Source organism: Marmota marmota, unplaced genomic scaffold (genome assembly GCF_001458135.2).
Source record: "Marmota marmota marmota unplaced genomic scaffold, marMar, whole genome shotgun sequence".
Taxonomy (NCBI): domain Eukaryota; kingdom Metazoa; phylum Chordata; class Mammalia; order Rodentia; family Sciuridae; genus Marmota; species Marmota marmota.
The window spans coordinates 1,699,243-1,718,460 of record NW_026000229.1 but is presented as its reverse complement, the minus strand read 5'-3'; the positions used below and the strand labels follow the sequence as shown (position 1 = coordinate 1,718,460).

General features: G+C 40.4%; 1 protein-coding gene across 2 annotated transcripts in view; it reads right to left on the bottom strand.

Annotated features, from left to right (window-relative positions):
* The window catches only part of Gabra5 (gamma-aminobutyric acid type A receptor subunit alpha5), a 79,921-nt gene that overhangs the window by 42,021 nt on the left and 18,682 nt on the right, over positions 1-19,218 (bottom strand). For both annotated transcript variants that reach the window (XM_048793068.1, XM_015480203.2), the window contains exons 5-6: positions 18,859-18,926; positions 18,528-18,748 (exon numbers count right to left, since the gene is read on the bottom strand). In XM_048793068.1, coding sequence (XP_048649025.1) covers positions 18,528-18,748; positions 18,859-18,926 — 289 coding nt within the window. The remainder of the gene's footprint in view (positions 1-18,527; positions 18,749-18,858; positions 18,927-19,218) is intronic.

Here is a 19,218-nt window from a genome sequence, read left to right as displayed (position 1 = left end):
GGAGGAGGAGAAACAGAAAAGAATGAATAAAAATGAACAGAGTCTAAGAGAGGTCTAAGACACCACCAACATTACCAAATCAAGGACACGGGAAGTCCCAGAACAAGAGAAAGGGAGAAAAGAGAAGGAATAATTGAAGAAATAATGGCTCAAAAAGTTCTAAATTTTATAAAGAATATAAATTTAACATCTAAGAATCCAGTGAGCTCCTAGTAGGATAAAGTCAAAATAGATATAGATTAAAATACATTATACTAAAATTGTCAAAAGCCAATGATGAAGAAAGAATCATGAAAGAAGCAAAGAAGAAGCAATACATAATGCACAAAGGTTCCTAAATAAGATTAAACTGATGATTTCCACCAGAAACGATGAAGAGCCAGTGCAATGGATTACTGAATGTGTTTAAAGAGAAAAAAACTATCAACCAAGAATTCTATTTCCAGCCAAACTATGCTTCAACATTAAGGAGAATTTAATATATTCTAGATTAAAGGTCACTGAAGAAACATTAAAAAGTCAATTAATGTAATCCATCAGATCAACAAGCTAAAGAAAAGTTGTACAATTTTACATTAGATGCAGAAAAGGCATTTGACAAAATCCAACAACCATTTGTGACAAAAACTTACAGTAAACTAAAACTATTGGGGAACTTCCTTCACATGATAAAAATTATCTCCAAAACCCTACAGCTAGCATAATTAATGGAGAGAAATTCAAAGTTTGCTTCTCAGTTCAGAACTGAGCAAAGATATCTCCTCTCAACACCTTTTCAACATCATTCTAGAAGCCCTAGCTAATAAAATAGGATAAGAAATGCAATTTAAAGATATCTACAGATTGAAAAGAAAATTATAAAATTGTCCATAAGCACAGATGATATGACTTTCTATGTAGAAAATATAAAAGGATCAACAACAATAATAATAAATTCCTGGAACTAATATACAAATTAAGTGAGGTTAGTGGATCCAAGATTAATATGCAAAATTCAGTCATTTTCTCACATATCAGCAATGAGCATATAAAATTTAAATGAAAGACATATTGCCATCCAAAATTGAAATATTTATGTAAAAATCTAACAAAGATGTACATGATATATGTGAGAAAAACAAGAAGACTGATGAAAGAAATCAAAGAACTAAATAAATGGAGGGAATTTCCATCATCATTTATAGGAAAATTCAATATCACTAAGATGTCAACTCTTTACAACTTGATCTGCACACTCAATGCAATTTCAACTAAAACCCCATAAAGTTATTTTGTGGATTTTAACAAATTGATTGTAAAATTTATCTAGATAGACAAAATGCCATGAATAGTCAGCACAACATTAAAGAACAAAGTAGGAACAGTGACAGGACCAAACTTCAAGGTTTATTACAAAGCAACAGTGGGTAGAGGATGGGGCTCAGTAGTAGAGCACTTGTCTGGCATGCATGAGGTTTTGGGTTTGATCCTGAGCATAGAGAGACAGATAGACAGATAAAGTGACAGTAAGCAAGTCAGTGCAGAATTTGTGAAACAATGGACAAAGAGATTAATAGGAGAGAAAAGAGTGAAGAAATGGACCCACAAAATATTGTCAACTAATATTTGACCAAAAAGCAAAGGCGATGCCCTGGAAAACCATAATCTTTCAATAACTGATGCTGGGACAAATGGACATTCACAAAAATCCATTCAAAATAGATCACAGGACCAAATGGGAAATGCAAAACTATAAATCTCTTATAAGAATAAATGAATAAATTTATTATCCTATGAGAATAAATGACCTTGAGTTTGCTAAGGACACCTCAAATATGATAATAAAGAATTGATAAGTTAAAATTCATTAAAATCAAAATTTTCTAATCAGAGAAAAAATTAAAACACAAGTCACAGATGGGGAGAAACAAAGTGCAAAGACATATCTGACAAAGGACTGTTAAATGAAATATTCAAGGAATTCTTATAACTAGACCACAAAAAGGAAACAACCCAATTAAAATATAGTTTAAAATATCTAAGCAATTCTCCTCAAAACTATCAAGATCATCAAAAACAAGGAAATTCTGAAAAAATATCATCACAGCCAAGGGAACCCAAGGAGATACAAGGACTAAATATAATGTAGCATCACAGATGAGATCTTGGAACAGAAAAAGAACTAAGATAAAAACTGAGGAAATCAGAATAAAGTACGGACTTTTAGTAAATAATAATAATAATGTACCAATATCAGTTTGTTCATGGAGACAAATGAAGTATACTTATGTAATGTCAGTAATATGAGAATTGGTTGTGGGGCATATGGGAACACTAGACTGTCCTTATACTTTTTCTGCAAAACTAAAACTATTCTAAAATAAACAGCTTATTTTTTTTCTAATTAAAAAAAAAAACCAACCTTAGAACTACCTCACCAAAGAAGACATAGAGATGACAAACAAACATAGAATGCTCACATCATATGTCATCAAGGAAATGCAAATTGGAACAATGAGATGTCACCACATATTTACTACAATGACCAACTCCAGTACACTGATGATAGCAAATGCTGGAAACCATGTGGAGAAAGAAATTCTCAGTTTTTGCTATCGTAAATGCAAAATCATACAGCCAGCCACTTTGGAAGTTATTTTGGCAATTTGCCACAAAACTAAAAAAAAAAAAAGAAATCTTACCATAAGATCTAGCACTGTGATCCTCAGTGTTTATTCACAAGAGTCAAAAAGTTGTGTCTACACACAATCCTTCACAAGAATGTTTACAGTAGCTTTTTTCACAATCACCAACACCAAGCAACCAAATATGTGCTTTCATAGGTGAATGGATGAAGCATACTATATCCAGACATAGCAATGGAATATTATTTGGTACTAAAAAGAAATGAGCTTTCAAGCCATGAAAAAATATGGAGGAAACCTAAGTGCACATTAGTAAATGAAAACAGCCAGATAGAAAGGTTTCATATTGTATGATTCAAACTACATGATATTCTAGGGAAAGGCAAAACTATGGAGAACATGACTGCTGGGGTTTGTGGGGAGAGAGGGATAAATAAGTGGGGCACAGAGGATTTTTAGAGCAGCAAAAATATCACATGTGATACCATAATCTAGGTACATATCATTCTAATTTTGTCCAAATCCATAAAAAGTATAACATGAAGAGTAGACCCTAATGTAAACTATGGACCTAGGGGAATGATGGCATGTCAATATAGGCTTGTCTATTAAAACACATGTACCACTGTAATGGGGAGAGGGAGGCAATCCCTGTGTGGAGGCATGCAGAATAAGGGAAATCTCTGCACCTTACTTTCGACTTTTCTGTAAATCGGAAACTGGTCTGAAAAATCAATTATTTTATAGGACTTAATAAGTTGGAAGAGAGTGTATAAAGGAGGTTGCATTTGATTGTGGTATGCTCAATACACATATGAATATATTATACTAAATTCCATTATTAGGCACAATGAATACATGTTAACAAAAAGGAAAATGAAATCAATTATAAAATTTTAAAATATGTAAAAAATTAAATTTTTTTAAAAACTAGTAAGTTCATTACTTAGTAAACTTCCATATACTAGACTTGACATATAACAAATGATAAAGGCAGTCCTGTATGAATAATTTAAAAAATACTAGACAATAATTCAAAGCTACTGAAGAAAATAAATGACAGAAATTATATACGTAAATACAAAAGATGGTACTATATATACTATTATATTTTTAGTTTTTAACCCCTGTTTTATCCTACATGTTTTTTAAATTTTTTTTTAGTTGTTGATAGACCTTTATTTTATTTATTTGTATGTGGTGTTGAGAATCGAACCCAGTGCTTCACATGTGCCAAGTGAGTGTGCTACCGCTGAGCCACAGCCCCAGCCCTATCCCACATGTTTTAAAAGACAAATGCATAAAATGATCATTGTAAATCTGTAATAATGAACATACTTTATACAAGGATGTAACCTGTGACAACGAATAACATAACAGGGGACATGGCATAGCAGCAAAGTTTCTTATATCATAGAAAATAAGTTAATTCAAACTAAGTCGTTATAAATTTTGATGTTAAACATAATCCCCAGACAAAACATTAAGAAAATAATTTTAAAATATACAAGTAATTGAATGGGAATCAAAATTATATACTGGGAAAAAATTAAACTCAAAAGAAGGCAGTAACAGAAGAATCATAGAACAAAAAATGAATAAGACATATAGAAATAAGCAGAAAAAAATGAAGAAGTCCTTCCTTGTTAGTGATTATGTTAAATGTAAATGGATTAAGCATTTCAATTGAAAGGCAAAGATCGGCAGAACTGCTGGGCACAGTGGTGCATGCTTGTAATACCAGAGGTTTGGGAGGCTGAGGCAGGAGTATCATGAGTTCAGAGCCAATCTCAGCAAAAAGTGAGGTGATAAAAGCAATTCAGTGAGACCCTGTCTCTAAATAAAATACAAAATAGGGCTGGAGATGTGGCTTAATGCTCAAGTACCCTTGAGTTCAATCCCCAGTACGAAAAAAAAAAAAAAAGATTGGCAGAATTGATAAAGAAATATAAATTCATTATATACTGCCAATAAGAGACACATTTTAGTTCCAAAATATGTTAGAAAGTTGAAAGTGAAATGAAGGAAATGCATTCCATGCAAACCATAATCAAAGAGAGCTTTAAGACAAAATTTGTTAAAAGAAACAAAGAAAGATATTGTATAATTTTGATAAGAAGTTCAATTCATCTAGAATACACAGAAACTACAAACATAAATGAAGCTCACAATAGAATCCCAAAAATATCTGATGGAAAAAAATGACAAAATTCAGAGAAAATGGACTATCCTATAATAATAGTGAGACATCAATAACCCATCTTAAATAATGGGTAGAGCATCAAGACAGAATATTGAAAAGAAAACAGAGACTTCAGCTGCACTATAAACCACCTGGACTCACAGTCACATAAAGGACACTCGATCTAACAAGGGCACAATACGCATTGTTCTCAAGCGTGCATGAAGCATTGCCCAGGATAGACCAGCTGGCAACAAAACAAGACTCAAATTTAAAAATTGTGAAATAATACAAAGTATCACTTCTGACTGAAACATGGAATGAAACCAGAAATCAACACCAGAAGGAAAACTGAAAAATTAATGAATATGTGGAAATTAAAGAACACACTTCTAAAGAAGAAATGGGTCAAAGAATATATCATAAGAGAAATTAGGGAAAAGAACAACTGAGATGAATGAAAACAAAAATATGACCTATCAAAATTTATGGGATATGGAAATAGTAGTTCTCAGTAAAATTTATACCTAGATACACTGACATTTAATAAGGAAGATCTCAATTCCATAACCTAACTTCACATACAAAGGAACTAAAACAAAAAGAATGAGCTAAATCTAGAGCTAAGTGAAGAAAGGAAACAAGAAAGGCTAAATAAATAAAGCAGAGAATAGAAAGAGAAAAGCTTTCTGGGCTCACAGAAGGGTCAGAGGAGATGCTGACTGGTGATGGCGAAGCCTGAGTCCCTGGACACAGGTGCCAATCTTCTGTACTATAGATGCTGCTGCTTTCAATATTTAAATCCCTTCTTCCAGATTTCTAAGGACCTCAGATAACACACAAGTGCTTCTGAGTTGCTATTTATGCCATTTTATGTGTCTGCTTTAGCAACCCAGAATCTTTCAAATGATGACCTCAGGTTCTTCCTTCGTAGAGCTGGTAGGAAGGGTGTGTTGATGCATGTGGATGTGAAGATGAAACTTTATACACTAAGATTCTCAGAAGGTGGCCCAAGAGCAACCTCCCCAGAGTGGTGGTGCAGCAGTGCAAGGACTGGGGGGACTTCTTCCATTGCCTTTACTCCCTGGGCAGCCAGACTTTGTTTTCTATATTCAGAGGCTGGATGGTCTGCACTTTCTATCTGCCTTTTCAGAGACAGCAATAAAATTCATGGTTATTCAGGAGCATCATTAACACATGTACACAAAGACACCTCGGAGCCTTTACACAGAAGGAAAATACATTCCAAATTATCCTTAGGTTTCTGTGTAATGTAGGGCAGAGAAGTGATCAAAAGGTACAAGGCTCCAGAGCAGTGTGAGGTTGGAAAATAACCCAAGGGACAGAATGATGTCCATTTGATAGCCCAGGAGGGAGAACTGGGAAGTGGGGAGAAGAGCATCACCCCTTGGCATGGAAGGAAGGAAGAGGTGTGCTGGGCTCTCATGGAGATCCTGGACCCAGCCTGGCTCACAGGACTAAACAGACATCTCCTCTGGGCTGAGCACTGTGAATAGGCTCTTTTAGCTTATATTTACAACCCTAGGGGACAGATACTTTAACTGTCATAACATAAGGAGAAATTTATTAGTAGCAGAGCTAGGATTCCAATCCAAGCAGAATAGCTCCAAAGCCTACACCAAAGTTAAGAGTAGAATCCAAAATTTACAAGTTATTTCACAGGCTATAAATCCTGAACATTCTAGAGATTCCTGCAAGGAATCAGGAGGACTTTTACAGTTGTCTTTGCACCTGTATTTAGAGGGAATAATAAGAGAAACCAAGAGCCAGGCATCAGCTGAATGACGGTAGCAGCCCTCTGGGGAAAGGTGAAGAGTCCCAGTGGATGGAGGGGAAGCTTTGGTAGATTTGGACAACAAAGAAAGGCCAGTGTTTCATGGCAGAAAGAATGGAAGGGGGTCAGCAATCGACAGAACCAGCTGGTTAACAAAGAACTAAGCAAGCAGCTACAATGTAAGAACAACTCTGGGCTGCTGCAGACCTCAGCGGAGGGCACAAGAGAGAAGCCTGCAGTCCACCGAGAAGAAAATCAGGGCTTGAGGGTACTTATTTGAAGGCATATAAATAAACAGAAGTAAAACCCATGGAAACAACTTATTTTCCAGAAAAGCAACTCTGAGATTGGAGGACAAAGCCTTGGAGGAAGCCTATGTTCTGTTCATCCAGCTATGTCTTAGGTCCATGCAGCTGGGCAAGGTCCCACGTCTCTGTTCAATCCTTCACCAAGCAGGGCAAAAACGTGTGCCCAGGCTCCTCATGGAGGAGCACAGTACCCACCTCCGGTGCCTCAAAACGGCACCCTCTCTGTAGACCGGGGAAAGCAGTGGTTCTGATGACCAGAGAGTACAGGAAAACAGGTCCACGCAACCAAGAACAGTGAAGGCAACAGATTCAGGGGAGGGAAAATGGGAGGACAGACTCTAACCAGGAGAAGATCCTGGGCAATGTGGAACTAGCTTTTATAAGTGGGCAACAAGGGAAGAATCACAGTCTGAGAAAACTGCCTGTTGTGTCTTTTGGGGAAGCAGATAGGAGCCTCTCTGTTATGGTTTGGATGTGAGGTGGCCCCCAAAAGCTCAGGTGTGAGACAATGCAGGGAAGTCCAGAGTTTCAATGATTGGGTTAAGAGAGCCTTAGCCTAGTCAGAGCATTAATCCCCTGACAGGGATTAACAGGGAAGGTGTGGCTGGAGGAGGTGGATCACTAAGGGCGTCTTTTGGGTTTATAGTTTGTCCCTCACGAGTGGGGCACTCTCTCTGCTTCCTGGTTACCATGAGCTGAGCTGCTTCCTCCTCCGCACCCTTCCACCATGATTTTCTGCCCCACTCTGGCCCAGAGTAATGAAGTCTGCTGTCTAAGGACTAGGACCTCTGAAAGAGTGAAAGTCACAGATACTTCTCCTCCTCTAAAACTGTTCGGGCCGTTTTTTAGGTCCTAGAGGCAAAACAAAAAGCTGACTAAGACACCTTCACACAGGAGGATCACAACATGGCCCTCACCTGTATCACCTCGCTGATGCCTCTTCCAATTCAAGGAGATGCCTAGAGGGACCATCCTAACTTTCAGATGAGGGTGGGACTCAATGATGACGTTGGGTGTGCAGTGGTGGAACCACCCACAGACCCTCAAGGGGTCTGGAGGGATCCCTGTTCCAGACCTCTGCCAGCCTCTCTTTAAGGAGTCATGTGAACACTGGGGCTTGCTGACACAGAACTCCAGGTGGATGACTTCCTCCTAGGGTGGCCTGGCTTTACCCTCCAACCTCAGGATCTCTCCTCACCTGCAGTGAGGAACAACTGTAGCTACTCCACCACTTTTGAGGGGTAAGGGGACATGCGTGGGAATTGTGTGGCCTGAGAAGGTGGTCAGGAAAGCCTACAGAGGTGGTCCTGGCCTACTTTCCCCAAGGCCAAACCAAAAGGAATCAGCCTCGCCCTGATCCTTGTCCATAAAAAGGTCTTAACTCCTGCTGCTCCCTGGCCTTCTTCCCGATAGCCTCAAGCACACATTCACATAACTGCATACTGACTCCTGAAGCCGTGTTTTTGCACACACTGGTCTCTGTGTCCAGAAACCCTGGCAGCCCCAGCTCAGGCAGGGCCACATTACCTCCTCCACCCAGTCTCACCCCCTGATGTCACCCTGTGGACTCGCCCTGCTCCCCAGACCCTAAGGCTGAGCAGGTGGTTCCATGGATGGTGCTGGTTCAACTTTTTCCACACGACTTTAAATGGGTGAAGGGAGGGAGCAAGTGGGGAGGAAATGATGGCTTAAGGATGGGCTGGGCCCTGTGAGAGGCAGGGCAGAGCTGAAGTAGAACCAGCCCGGGTCCCATCAGGGCTAGGCACATAGGTTACACAGCAGGAGACTGGCCAGACTGCCTTCCCCCCTTATCCAGTAAGAGTCTGGAGATGGGAGCCCTTGTTCTCATCACACACCACACATAGCACACAAGCCCACTCACACAAGCTACACAATCACAAACACACCCCACGATCACCTTCATACACCATACACACATGCACACAACTGTACACATCACACTCACATACACACCCACTCACACACAACTGCACCCCACACACACCCCGCATAATACTCTCTTTAACTATTCACTATACCCATACACACACCATACACTCCCACACCCACACATACCCACTCAGATACCACACTACACACCAACACTTACACAGCCATTCATGCTCACTCACACATCCATACTCACTCATATACCACAAAGACACACTCATACATACAACCACTCCCACAAAAACACACTCACATTCTCAAACACCTATACATACTCTCTCACACACATGTACCCACACTCCCTCAAACACGACACACCCCCAAACCACACATTCTCTCCCTCTCTCTCTCACACACACACACACACACATACCTATGCACACTCAAAAAACATATACACACTCATATACCACAATCATACACAACACTCACACATCTACATACCGATACATATGCACGCTCACACACACCACTCCAACTCTAGCACTACTATCCTCAATGATCATTCCTCCCTGCAGAGGGCAGGGAGGGGGGTGTCCCCAGCATTACTGGAAATCCTGGGTCACCCAGGCAGGAAAGAACAAGGCCCAGTGCCTTAGGGGCTGTTGGAGCACACTGCATGCAGGCTCAGGTCTGCAGCTGGGCACCCAGGGAAAAGCTGAGCCACACACCCTCTGGCTAACAGTCACACAAAACGTCTCTTTGGATTGTTTTTATCTGTGCTGGATATCTTCATTTAGCCACATCAGAGACTGCACAAGTGTAACATATTGAAAATAGAATTCAACATTTCTCTGACACTTTCAGGAAAGCCCTGGTGCCTTTCAAATGTTCCCATTCGTTCACTCATTCCTTTGTGTCGTTATCACGGGGAATGGTATCACTTTGCAAGACAGACCTGGGAATCATTTTTGACACCTCCCATTTGTCACCAGTTTTAAATCTATCAAGTCCTGTCCATTCACCTCCAAAATGTCACAGACATGGGCCATTTCTTCCATTTCCCTGGGGTCACCTTTCATCCCTTGCATGGATGTCATAATCCCCTAAATTCCTGTTCCCTCTGAGAATTCTAATGCTTCCAATCATTTTTCCCCCCATGCAAAGTTGCCTCAGGTTTGATTCCTCAGCCTCATGCCCAGTACACAAGGATGAACCCACTCAGTCACTGGACTTCACCCACCTCCTTAAACATGTGCTCTGTGGACAGCCACGCACACCCCTCCTCCACCTACCCAATGCCACATCATCCCTGAAGTGACTCCCAAAGGAAAGCTTTACCTGACCTCCCCCAACCCCAAGGGCCCCTCCTATTAGTCCAGCCTATGTTCTTTTTCTTCTCTGTGTTTTAATTCCAACAGACTAACAATTTAATGCTAACAGTTAATAGTGTGTGTTCATTGACCTTATTAATATTGTGTGAAGTACTGTAGAAAAAAATTACCTTCAAGGGATAGGGGCGTAGTTCAGTGGTAAAGAACTTGCCTCGTATGTATGAGGCTATGGGTTCAATCCCCAGGATTGCCAAATGTAGAAAAATAAAAATCAACTTCAATTAGGAAAAAAAGTTCAATAACAAAAATTAAGTTGGCAATGTACTATTTTCTTATTAGATGTCTAGGAAAATATTTATCAGTTTGACCATTCATACTTCTAGAATGCTTTAGAAAAATCAGCCTATTAAAAGACTGTAGCTTCAATACTTTTAAGTTTCCTTGAAATACTTTGAAACTTTGCTTAAGTACAAAGATTCCCTGAGTCTTTATTAACTGCACATGTGACACGGCTGAGAGCAGCTGGCTACCACTGGTCTAGGTGGGGTGGACACACATATGATCAGGGCTCAGAGTGGAAAAAACAGGATCCCTAAAAATGCTTCTGATTCTGAGATTGGGCTGAATTTTCAAAGGAACTCTGTGGCAACACCAATGTCCTATACATGTGCTGCCCATTGTGGAAGCCACCATTCACATCTGGCTATTGATTGAGATGTTGCTAATATGCTGAATTGTTAATTTTATGTAAGGTTCATTTTTAAATGTCATAGATTGCTAGTGGCTACCATATCAGACAGCACAAATTATAAAAGGCAAAAGCAAGACTCTTGAGATTCCAATCTCCTTGGGAAACACTTTGGGCATGGATAACTCTACTGTATCTTCTTCCACTTCACATCAGGCAAACACCTAATCATTTTCAGGGTAAATATAGAAATCCTCACTGCATTAGCTGCATTACTATGAGACCATGACTTCTTAGAATTTTCTAGTGCCCATTGTTGTTGGCTGATCTGAGGGTCAACTCAGACTCGAGAACCACATGGATGACAGCATGCATGAGATGAGACCATTGATATCTGCCAATTAAAAGGACCACACTCTTAGTTGAGATTAGGAGGGCTGGTCCTTCAACCCTTCCCCATGTGAAAAAGAGGATTCTTTTTTTTTTTTTTTTAATCAGCTTTTGACATTGACTCAGAACCCCTGTTCCAGTCCCTGGGGTGCAGGTACAGGCTGGCTGCATGACAGGAAGGACTCTAGGCTAAGGACAGGCTTCCTGTATCCTTCAGAGGAATGTGCTACAGAACCACAACACTTTTCATTTCCCTGGAAGTGCTTCAGTAGAGCCAGTACTTCAGCAGGGCCCTCTGGAGCAGTCTGGCCTGTTTTTTCCTCCATGCAAATGGGCATGGCGCCACCTAGTGGATATTATTTTCAGTCTGTTAGCTGAACAGAGAGTGCGCAGGTTGCTTAGGTATTATGTTACAATAGGGACAGGCAAGCAGGTTTGGGCATTTGGGCTTTATTGATGGGTGGATTCCTGTGTATGCATTTTCACCTGCTTCATGGGATTTATTTATTAATTGGGATAATGATGGCTCCAAATTCTTATGGTGTTGTGCACATTCGATGAATTTGTTTTTCTGAAGCACCTGGCTAATAACAAAGGACACAGACATTTTTGCAAATTAATGAGCTCATCAAATCAAGTGATCCTTTCTATTCAAACATAACTGAATTCCTGGACTTTTGTGTGTGTGTGTGTGCATGGCAGAGGGGTATTCTGGATCAAAGCCCAGAGCTGAGACTCTAGTCAGCTTGGCTTTCAACCAAGAATGTTGGAACTTGTGGCCCTAAGCATGAAAGAGGCTCTCTCTAAGAAGGTCCCTGCTCAGGCAAGGGAGCCTGACATGTCAGCCGTGCAGAAGCTACAGCAGAAACCTGGCTTCTCTATTACTAGGACTGGATGTGTCCGCAGCCTTTGAGATACTGTAAAATACTTTGAAAGAAAGCAAAAATGTGTTGGAGATGGTCCATTTGCAAAGTATGGGGAGGTCCTTTGTGAGATGTGTGCTCAACAGTCCAAAACTATGGACTAACTGTAGAAACTGTGAAATAAGATCCTCTACAATAGACCAAGAATAATTCTAGTCATGTCTTTGAACCAAATATGCAAGAAATATGTGTTTAAAATGATTTCATTTATATGCTGCAAGTACAATGTTTTAGCCAAATATAAGCTTGAATCTTTATGAAACTGGCACAAACCAAAGCACTGAGCTTGTTTGCAAAAGAGGAATTTCTCTGGGTCTCCCTTCTGAAACCCTCAAACTGAGGTTGAGCAGAGAGACAACCTCACTTAAGAAAAAGTGGTCTCATTCAGTCCATTACTGTTCATTCCTTCACAAACATGCATTTAGTTCCTCTTTATTGCCAGGTGCTGAGATTATATGGAGTACAGCTGTCTGTAAGTAGCTGCAGGGAATTGATTGCAGGACACTTAATTTTCACATTCAAAGTATCAGAAAGGAAGTAAGAGAGATAATCTCTACTCCCAAAAGTCAAATTCGTACAAATTTTACAGAGAACAATTTGAAAATATATATAAAAGATTTATCTTTTGTTCAATTCCTGGAATTGACCCAAAGCATATATCTGTGTGCTGGAATCACAATATTATTTATCAAGTAAAAAAAGGAAATAGGATGAGTTTTTGTTATAGATACAGATACAGAATTTTGTTACAGAATATCCACATGATGAAATGTGATGTATCATGTTTCAGAACAAACTCTAAGACACAGAAGAATGTCTTCAATACATTTTAAATAAATATCTACCTAAAGAAGTTTTCAGACATTGATACCACTTAAAAACCATAGGAGACGCTGTAGGTGTTCACACAGAAATGCACATATGTATGTATGTGTGTCTATACACAGAGACACAAGCACATGACCCACCCCCAAATATTAACATTGATTCTTGTTGGCTTTGATATCATACTTCTTGAATCATATTTGTTTCTGTCATTATAAAATAAGTGTTACCTTGAAATTTCAAGATGAGTTGGTTCACAAAAGCAGATTTTAACTGGACATTGGTGTGTATATGTATATATGCTTGTTCATACACACACATATCAGTGTCTAGTTAAAAAAATTCTAGCTGTATGTATTCAATTCCTTCAAATACATTATCTATAAACCAAACACGTGTAACAGAATTTCTTCCAAGTTAGTTTCTTGGGTTACTTTGGGTGTTGTGAATCACCAAACATAAATGTGACTATGCTACCCTCCAGTGGCCATTCGAAGAATATGCTTATTTGCTAGCTGTTCTCAAAAGAGTCTTAGACCCTATAGCTCTTCCGCATTGCCAGGAAAATAATTAATAATAAGGCAACACGAAGGGAAAAAAAAGTGATTCTAAGAGATTAATATGAAATGATCAAGGATTCCTGGCCACTAAATGCAAGAACTTGAAGTTTAGTCAGCTTAACCCCATGATCTTCTCGATACCTCCTATTTCTTCAATGTGTGGCAAATATTTGCCCATTTAATGATGAAAGTCTAAACAGAATATAAACAGATATAAGAACTTGTCTTCCTCAAAATAAAAACATCACAGAAGGAAACACCGTGCACAGAAGATGATGCAGAGTGGCATTCGATACCTGACTCTGGTGTTAGGCTACTCAGTGCTGTGTGCTCTGCTACAATGGGGAAATGGTCAACATTCTAGAACATTCACCCAGATCTTTCTCTCAGTTGGACAGAGTGAGGGTGGGCAGAACAGGTCTTCTGAGACAGACATAATCATGTGATTCTAGCGAAGCCCGCCTCCTAAGTAAGTTTGCTCTTCTGACACTGAAGACTGAGAGGCCCCTCATGGTGCATCCTCACAAGAGTTTGCACTTCTGGAGAGTGCAAAAGAAATGGAGATGAAAGATAGCCATGTCTACCAGCCATGTCTACCTGAGGTAATTACCCTGCCATAAAGCGCTTGTCTAGCAGGGAATCGGAACCCATCTACTAATGACCAAAAGTTCTATCCGGAATCAAAAGCAACTATGAAAGTTGGCCATGGTGACAATCATCCATCAATATCCTGGATGGACTAAAGCTAGTCTCTTACTCCTCCATCCCTGAAAAGGAGGCCAGGATAGAGTGACTGGGCCACCATGCCTAATGTTTGAATCTCAGCTTTGGGGACGGCTTTGTAAAATAGATCTATTTGCTGAAAGACTCTCCAGGAGTAATTGTTCAATACAGATGACTTTACAATGGTGTGAAAGTGATACGCATTTAATAGACAATATATTTAAATTTTGTATTTAGCCTTTTCCTGGGGTAGCGACATGCAGTAACACACCAGATCACAGCCTCCTGTCAGCAACAGGATCATGAGGGAAACTGACATTCCACTGTGTGCTGCGTTGCTAAGCTATGACATTTGGGGTAAGTGCATGAAGTGCATTTTCAGCTTATGTTATTTTCAGTTTACAACAAGTTTATGTAAATGTAGCCCTATTGTAAGTTTGGGAGCATCTGTACCGTAAAATGTCCTTTTGAACAAATTAATCCATAGCTGGGCACAGTGGCAGATGCCTGTAAACCCAGTGACTTCCAAGGCTGAGGCAGAAGATCGCAAGTGCCAGATTAGCCTCAGTGACTTAGTGAGGCCCTGAGCAACGTAGAGAGATCCTATCTCAAAATAAAAAATAAAAATGGATAGGGGTGTGACTCAGTGGTTAAGCGCCCCTGAGTTCAATCCCCAATATCCAAAGAAAGAAATAAAGACATTAGTTCATATTAATTTTACAGAATAGTGGGTTTCATTGTGGCATATTCATATGTGGGGAGGGAGCATGGCAAACTTTAGATAGGGCAGAGAGGAGGGAGGGGAAGAGAGGGGGCTTGGGGGTAGAAAAGATGGTGTAATGAGATGGACATCAGTACCCTAAGTATATGTATAAAGACATGAATGGTGTGACTACTTTGTGTATAACCAGAGATATGAAAAATTGTGCTCTATTTGTGTAATATGAGTTGTAATGCATTCTGCTGTCATATGTAACAAATCAGAATAAATAAAATAAAAAATAATTTGATCAATATTATTCCCCAGAACCTCCCATTCTTTCTCCACCACTCTCTTTTATGGTGCTGGGGATTGAATCCAGAGCCTCAGGTATACTAAGCACTTGCTCTACAACTGAGCTACACTTCCAGCACCGAGTGTTCTCTTTTGGAGGATCCAGTGGGAAATGTTTGTGTCTCTCTTTGGTTTTACACTGAGTAGTTGGTGAACTGTATCTTCAAACTCTGTAAAGAATGACCTATTGGTCATAGAAAATTCTTCAGAACCAATGTTGTCAACTAACTCTAGGCAAATGCCTAAAGCTGTTTGACAGGTATATTAGGATCAAATGGCATCAGCAGCTGACTTTCTCTTGGCTTCTTTTAAATCCCCTATGAAAAGAATTCCATCCTGCTAAATTGTGTGTATCTTTGAATACTCATTTAAACGACTTCTGGGGTGTGATGGGAATTTTACAACACAAATCTTCTCCAGATACAATTACTCTGAAGCTACATTTTTAAAGATGATAACTGCACTATTTTTAAACATTTCTAGATATTTGTCTTAGACTAAAAGGGCATCACACAAATCCTAGTTTGTTTTACACTTTCATGTTTCATTAATTACAAAGTTTAAAGACACAAGATGTAGCTCCGTGGTTAAAGCCCTTCTCTAGCATGTGTGAGATCATGGGTTCAATCCCCTGTACCCGACACACACACACACACACACACACACACACACACAAACTAAAGACACAATGTTATTTGAAAAATTTATCAGCTTTTATATTTCTTCCAATGTTTGACATCACAAGTAATGTCACAGCAGATACCTTTGTACATGAAGCTTAGTTCATGTTTCTAATGATTTCCTTAAGATGGAGACTAACTGGGAATCACTGGATCAGGATACCATTGGTTTTACAAGGTGTTTTGTCAGCTTTCTGTTACTAGAACAAATACTTGAGATAAATAAACTTATACAGAGAAAAAAGGGGTTTTTGGCTCATAGTTACGGAGGTTTCAGTCCATGACTGATTGTCCCCTTTGCTTTGGTCCTGTAGTAAGGCTTCATGTGGAAAGTGTGTGGTGGAGTCAACCACTCACCTTATGCCAGGGAGTGAAAGAACGAAAAGTAAGGATGGGGAGTGCCGCAATCCCATTCAGGGGCACACCCCCATTAACCAGAATACCTCCGGCTGGACTCCACCTCTTAAACTTTCCACTACTTCTCAGCAGGGTCACCCTAGGCATCCAGCTTTTATCACGTGCACCTTTAGAGGACATTCAAGATCCAAATTAGAGCACAAGTCCTGACAGGTGTGGCCCAGTGCTGAAGCCAGAGGCCGTGCCCAAAATGCCCCATGGTGGGGTGGGGCACTGGGACACCACTTCACGTGATTTTTAACAGGTTTGTGTTGCCCTCTCATCATTTTGGCTAAGTCAATAACATGCAGTATCACCCCCTAGCTCTAGCTTCACCACATTAAAAGTCATAGCACCTTGAAGAGGAACTATTTCCAATTCCCAAATGTTGTATATGACTGAAAAAGAAAACTCATTATCAACTTTGCAGCTCATTAGCAGAATTCTCTGCATAAACAACCACTCATTACTGCTGACAAGTTGCTCCCATTCTCACCTCTCACTGACTTCCTTCTAGGCATGACACTCTGAAGAGGGTACTAAGAAATCTATCCTACATCTAATAGTGCCACATCCTTCCCATTGTCAAATATGAGCTCAGACCTGAGCTCAAATTCTCATCCCTTCACTAGCTGTGTGACCCTAGGATAATTACCAAACACTTCTGAGCCTCACTTTCTCTGTGTGTTAAAGGTCATGGTGTCATCTGGCTGGCAGGGTTCCTGCAGGGCCGGCACAGGGTGCTCAATAAGAAGCCCCTCTCCCACCTCTTCCCCTTCTAATCGGTGGCCCTACCTCCCCACCAGATTCCAGAAATAAAATCGCTCATTTCATGCTGCGTTGTTTAGGCTTTGCACCTGACCCCTGTGACGGGGTGATGAGAATCAAGGACAACAATCCAATGGGGTCTATTGCATCCTACAAAAAACACACAGGCACCCCCACAATGATCACACCGAGACAATCACCTCAACCCGGCACCCTGTGTAGACCCAGCAGACTCCTCTGCCACCACACCGGGCTCTGCTCACAGGCTGAGATTGCACTGGCTTCTCTCCATACCCTTCTTTTCCTTGGGAAGATGACCAAGACCTTATCCTCAACTCGGGCAACATTTCTTAGTTTTTCAATACACTTTGCTTCATGGAGAAGGAACTGTACAAGGACAGTGATGCTCACAACCCACACATCCATCAATGGGAAGAACATGCACAAGATCATTATAAAGAAAAGCAAGGTACAAGAAAAAAAAGAATGAAATGCACGGGTTGTGTCTCAAGACTGCTCATCGGAGCTCCTTATGGGGTGATGACGAGAAGGAGAAAGTTCTGTTGTCAATCAGGTTTGCATGTCAAAGTGTTACTCAGAAAATACATGAGAAAATACAGCCTCCAAAGATGACAAGAGCAATATGAGTTTCCACTATGATTACTTATTTTACATACGAAGTTTAAGAGATTGTAGCAAGAGACAGGGAATTCCATAAACCTACATCTATCCGTGTGCTTTATTTATTTATTTATTTATTTATCACTTGGCTTTGGTGACTTTTTTTACATTAAAAAAAAAAATTTCTGAAGCTGACTTAAGCCCACCATGGAAGCTTTGAGAAATTATAAAGGAGCCTCTCTTGATGGTCAATTTATTGATTTACTGAAGGAGAATGAATAATGCAGGGGAAAAGATGACTAATGAACATTTCAAACCAGAAATACTGAAATTTAACCTCAGCCGTGCAATGTTATCAAAGTTTATGAGAAATGGACTTTTAAAACTTGAAGAGGTTGCATGACTACAACATAAAAAAGGATTCTTTAAAGGTTTCAATGAAATTTTTATAAAATAAATTTTCCCTATCTTACATTATTATCTGGGTCACTAATTCCAAAGATGCTCTTGAACTAGAATAATTAAAAAAAAAAAAGTACAAATAACTAATGGCTCTGAACCCACAGGCGCTAAAGCAAAGAACTGTCATGAGCTGTGGCATGGGAAGGGCAGAATATGAAAACACTGAAACGCACCACGCAGGCTGCAGTCCTGAAACCCATCCTCAGAGAGACTGGACCCCAGGACCTTGGGACTGGTCGGGTGACCATGTCCCTGCACTGAACCCTTGCTCGCCTAGCTTCCCCCATCCCATCCCCTTGCTCACCGCATGGTGTAGAGCAGAGTGCCATCGTCCTCCAGCCGCAGCAGCTTGTTGGGCGTGGTCATGTTGTGCGCGATGGACTTCTTCCCGTTGTGGAAGAACGTGTCTGGGGTCCAGATTTTGCTGGCAAGGAGGTTGTTGAGAGGGAGGCGCTGCATGGGCCCCTTGAACCGAAGCCTTTCGTCTTTCCAGCTTTGCCGAAAAAACACATCTATAGTATATTCCTAATGCAAAGGAAGGCAACGAGGGGACATCTGAGCAGAAGAGGCCAGCGGCGGAGTTCTTGAGGGGTCTACTTAGAATGATCTATGCGGGGCCAGGCCCCGTGACCTACCATTTCCGTGTCGGACACAGGACCGAAGCTGGTGACGTAGATGTCAGTCCGCACCTGAGTGATTCGCTCTGAAACAGAGACACAGGTTGCTCCGCGCACGGACTCACCCTGCACCTCCGTCACACTGTATTTGGGCATTTACGATGTGTTTGGTAAATCTAGAGGACTGGTCAGAATATCCAGTGGAACTAAGCTGCTTCAAACTATAATGCAAATAAAATATCCATCACATAAAGAAAGCCCAGCTTGGTTGTCATTGTACTTCTGCCCCCCTGGGCTGTCTTTCTGCATAAGGGACCTGCTGAGTCCCTGGAGTGGGAGTTGGGTAGTAGCATAAACACCTGAGCTTCAGCTTCTTCC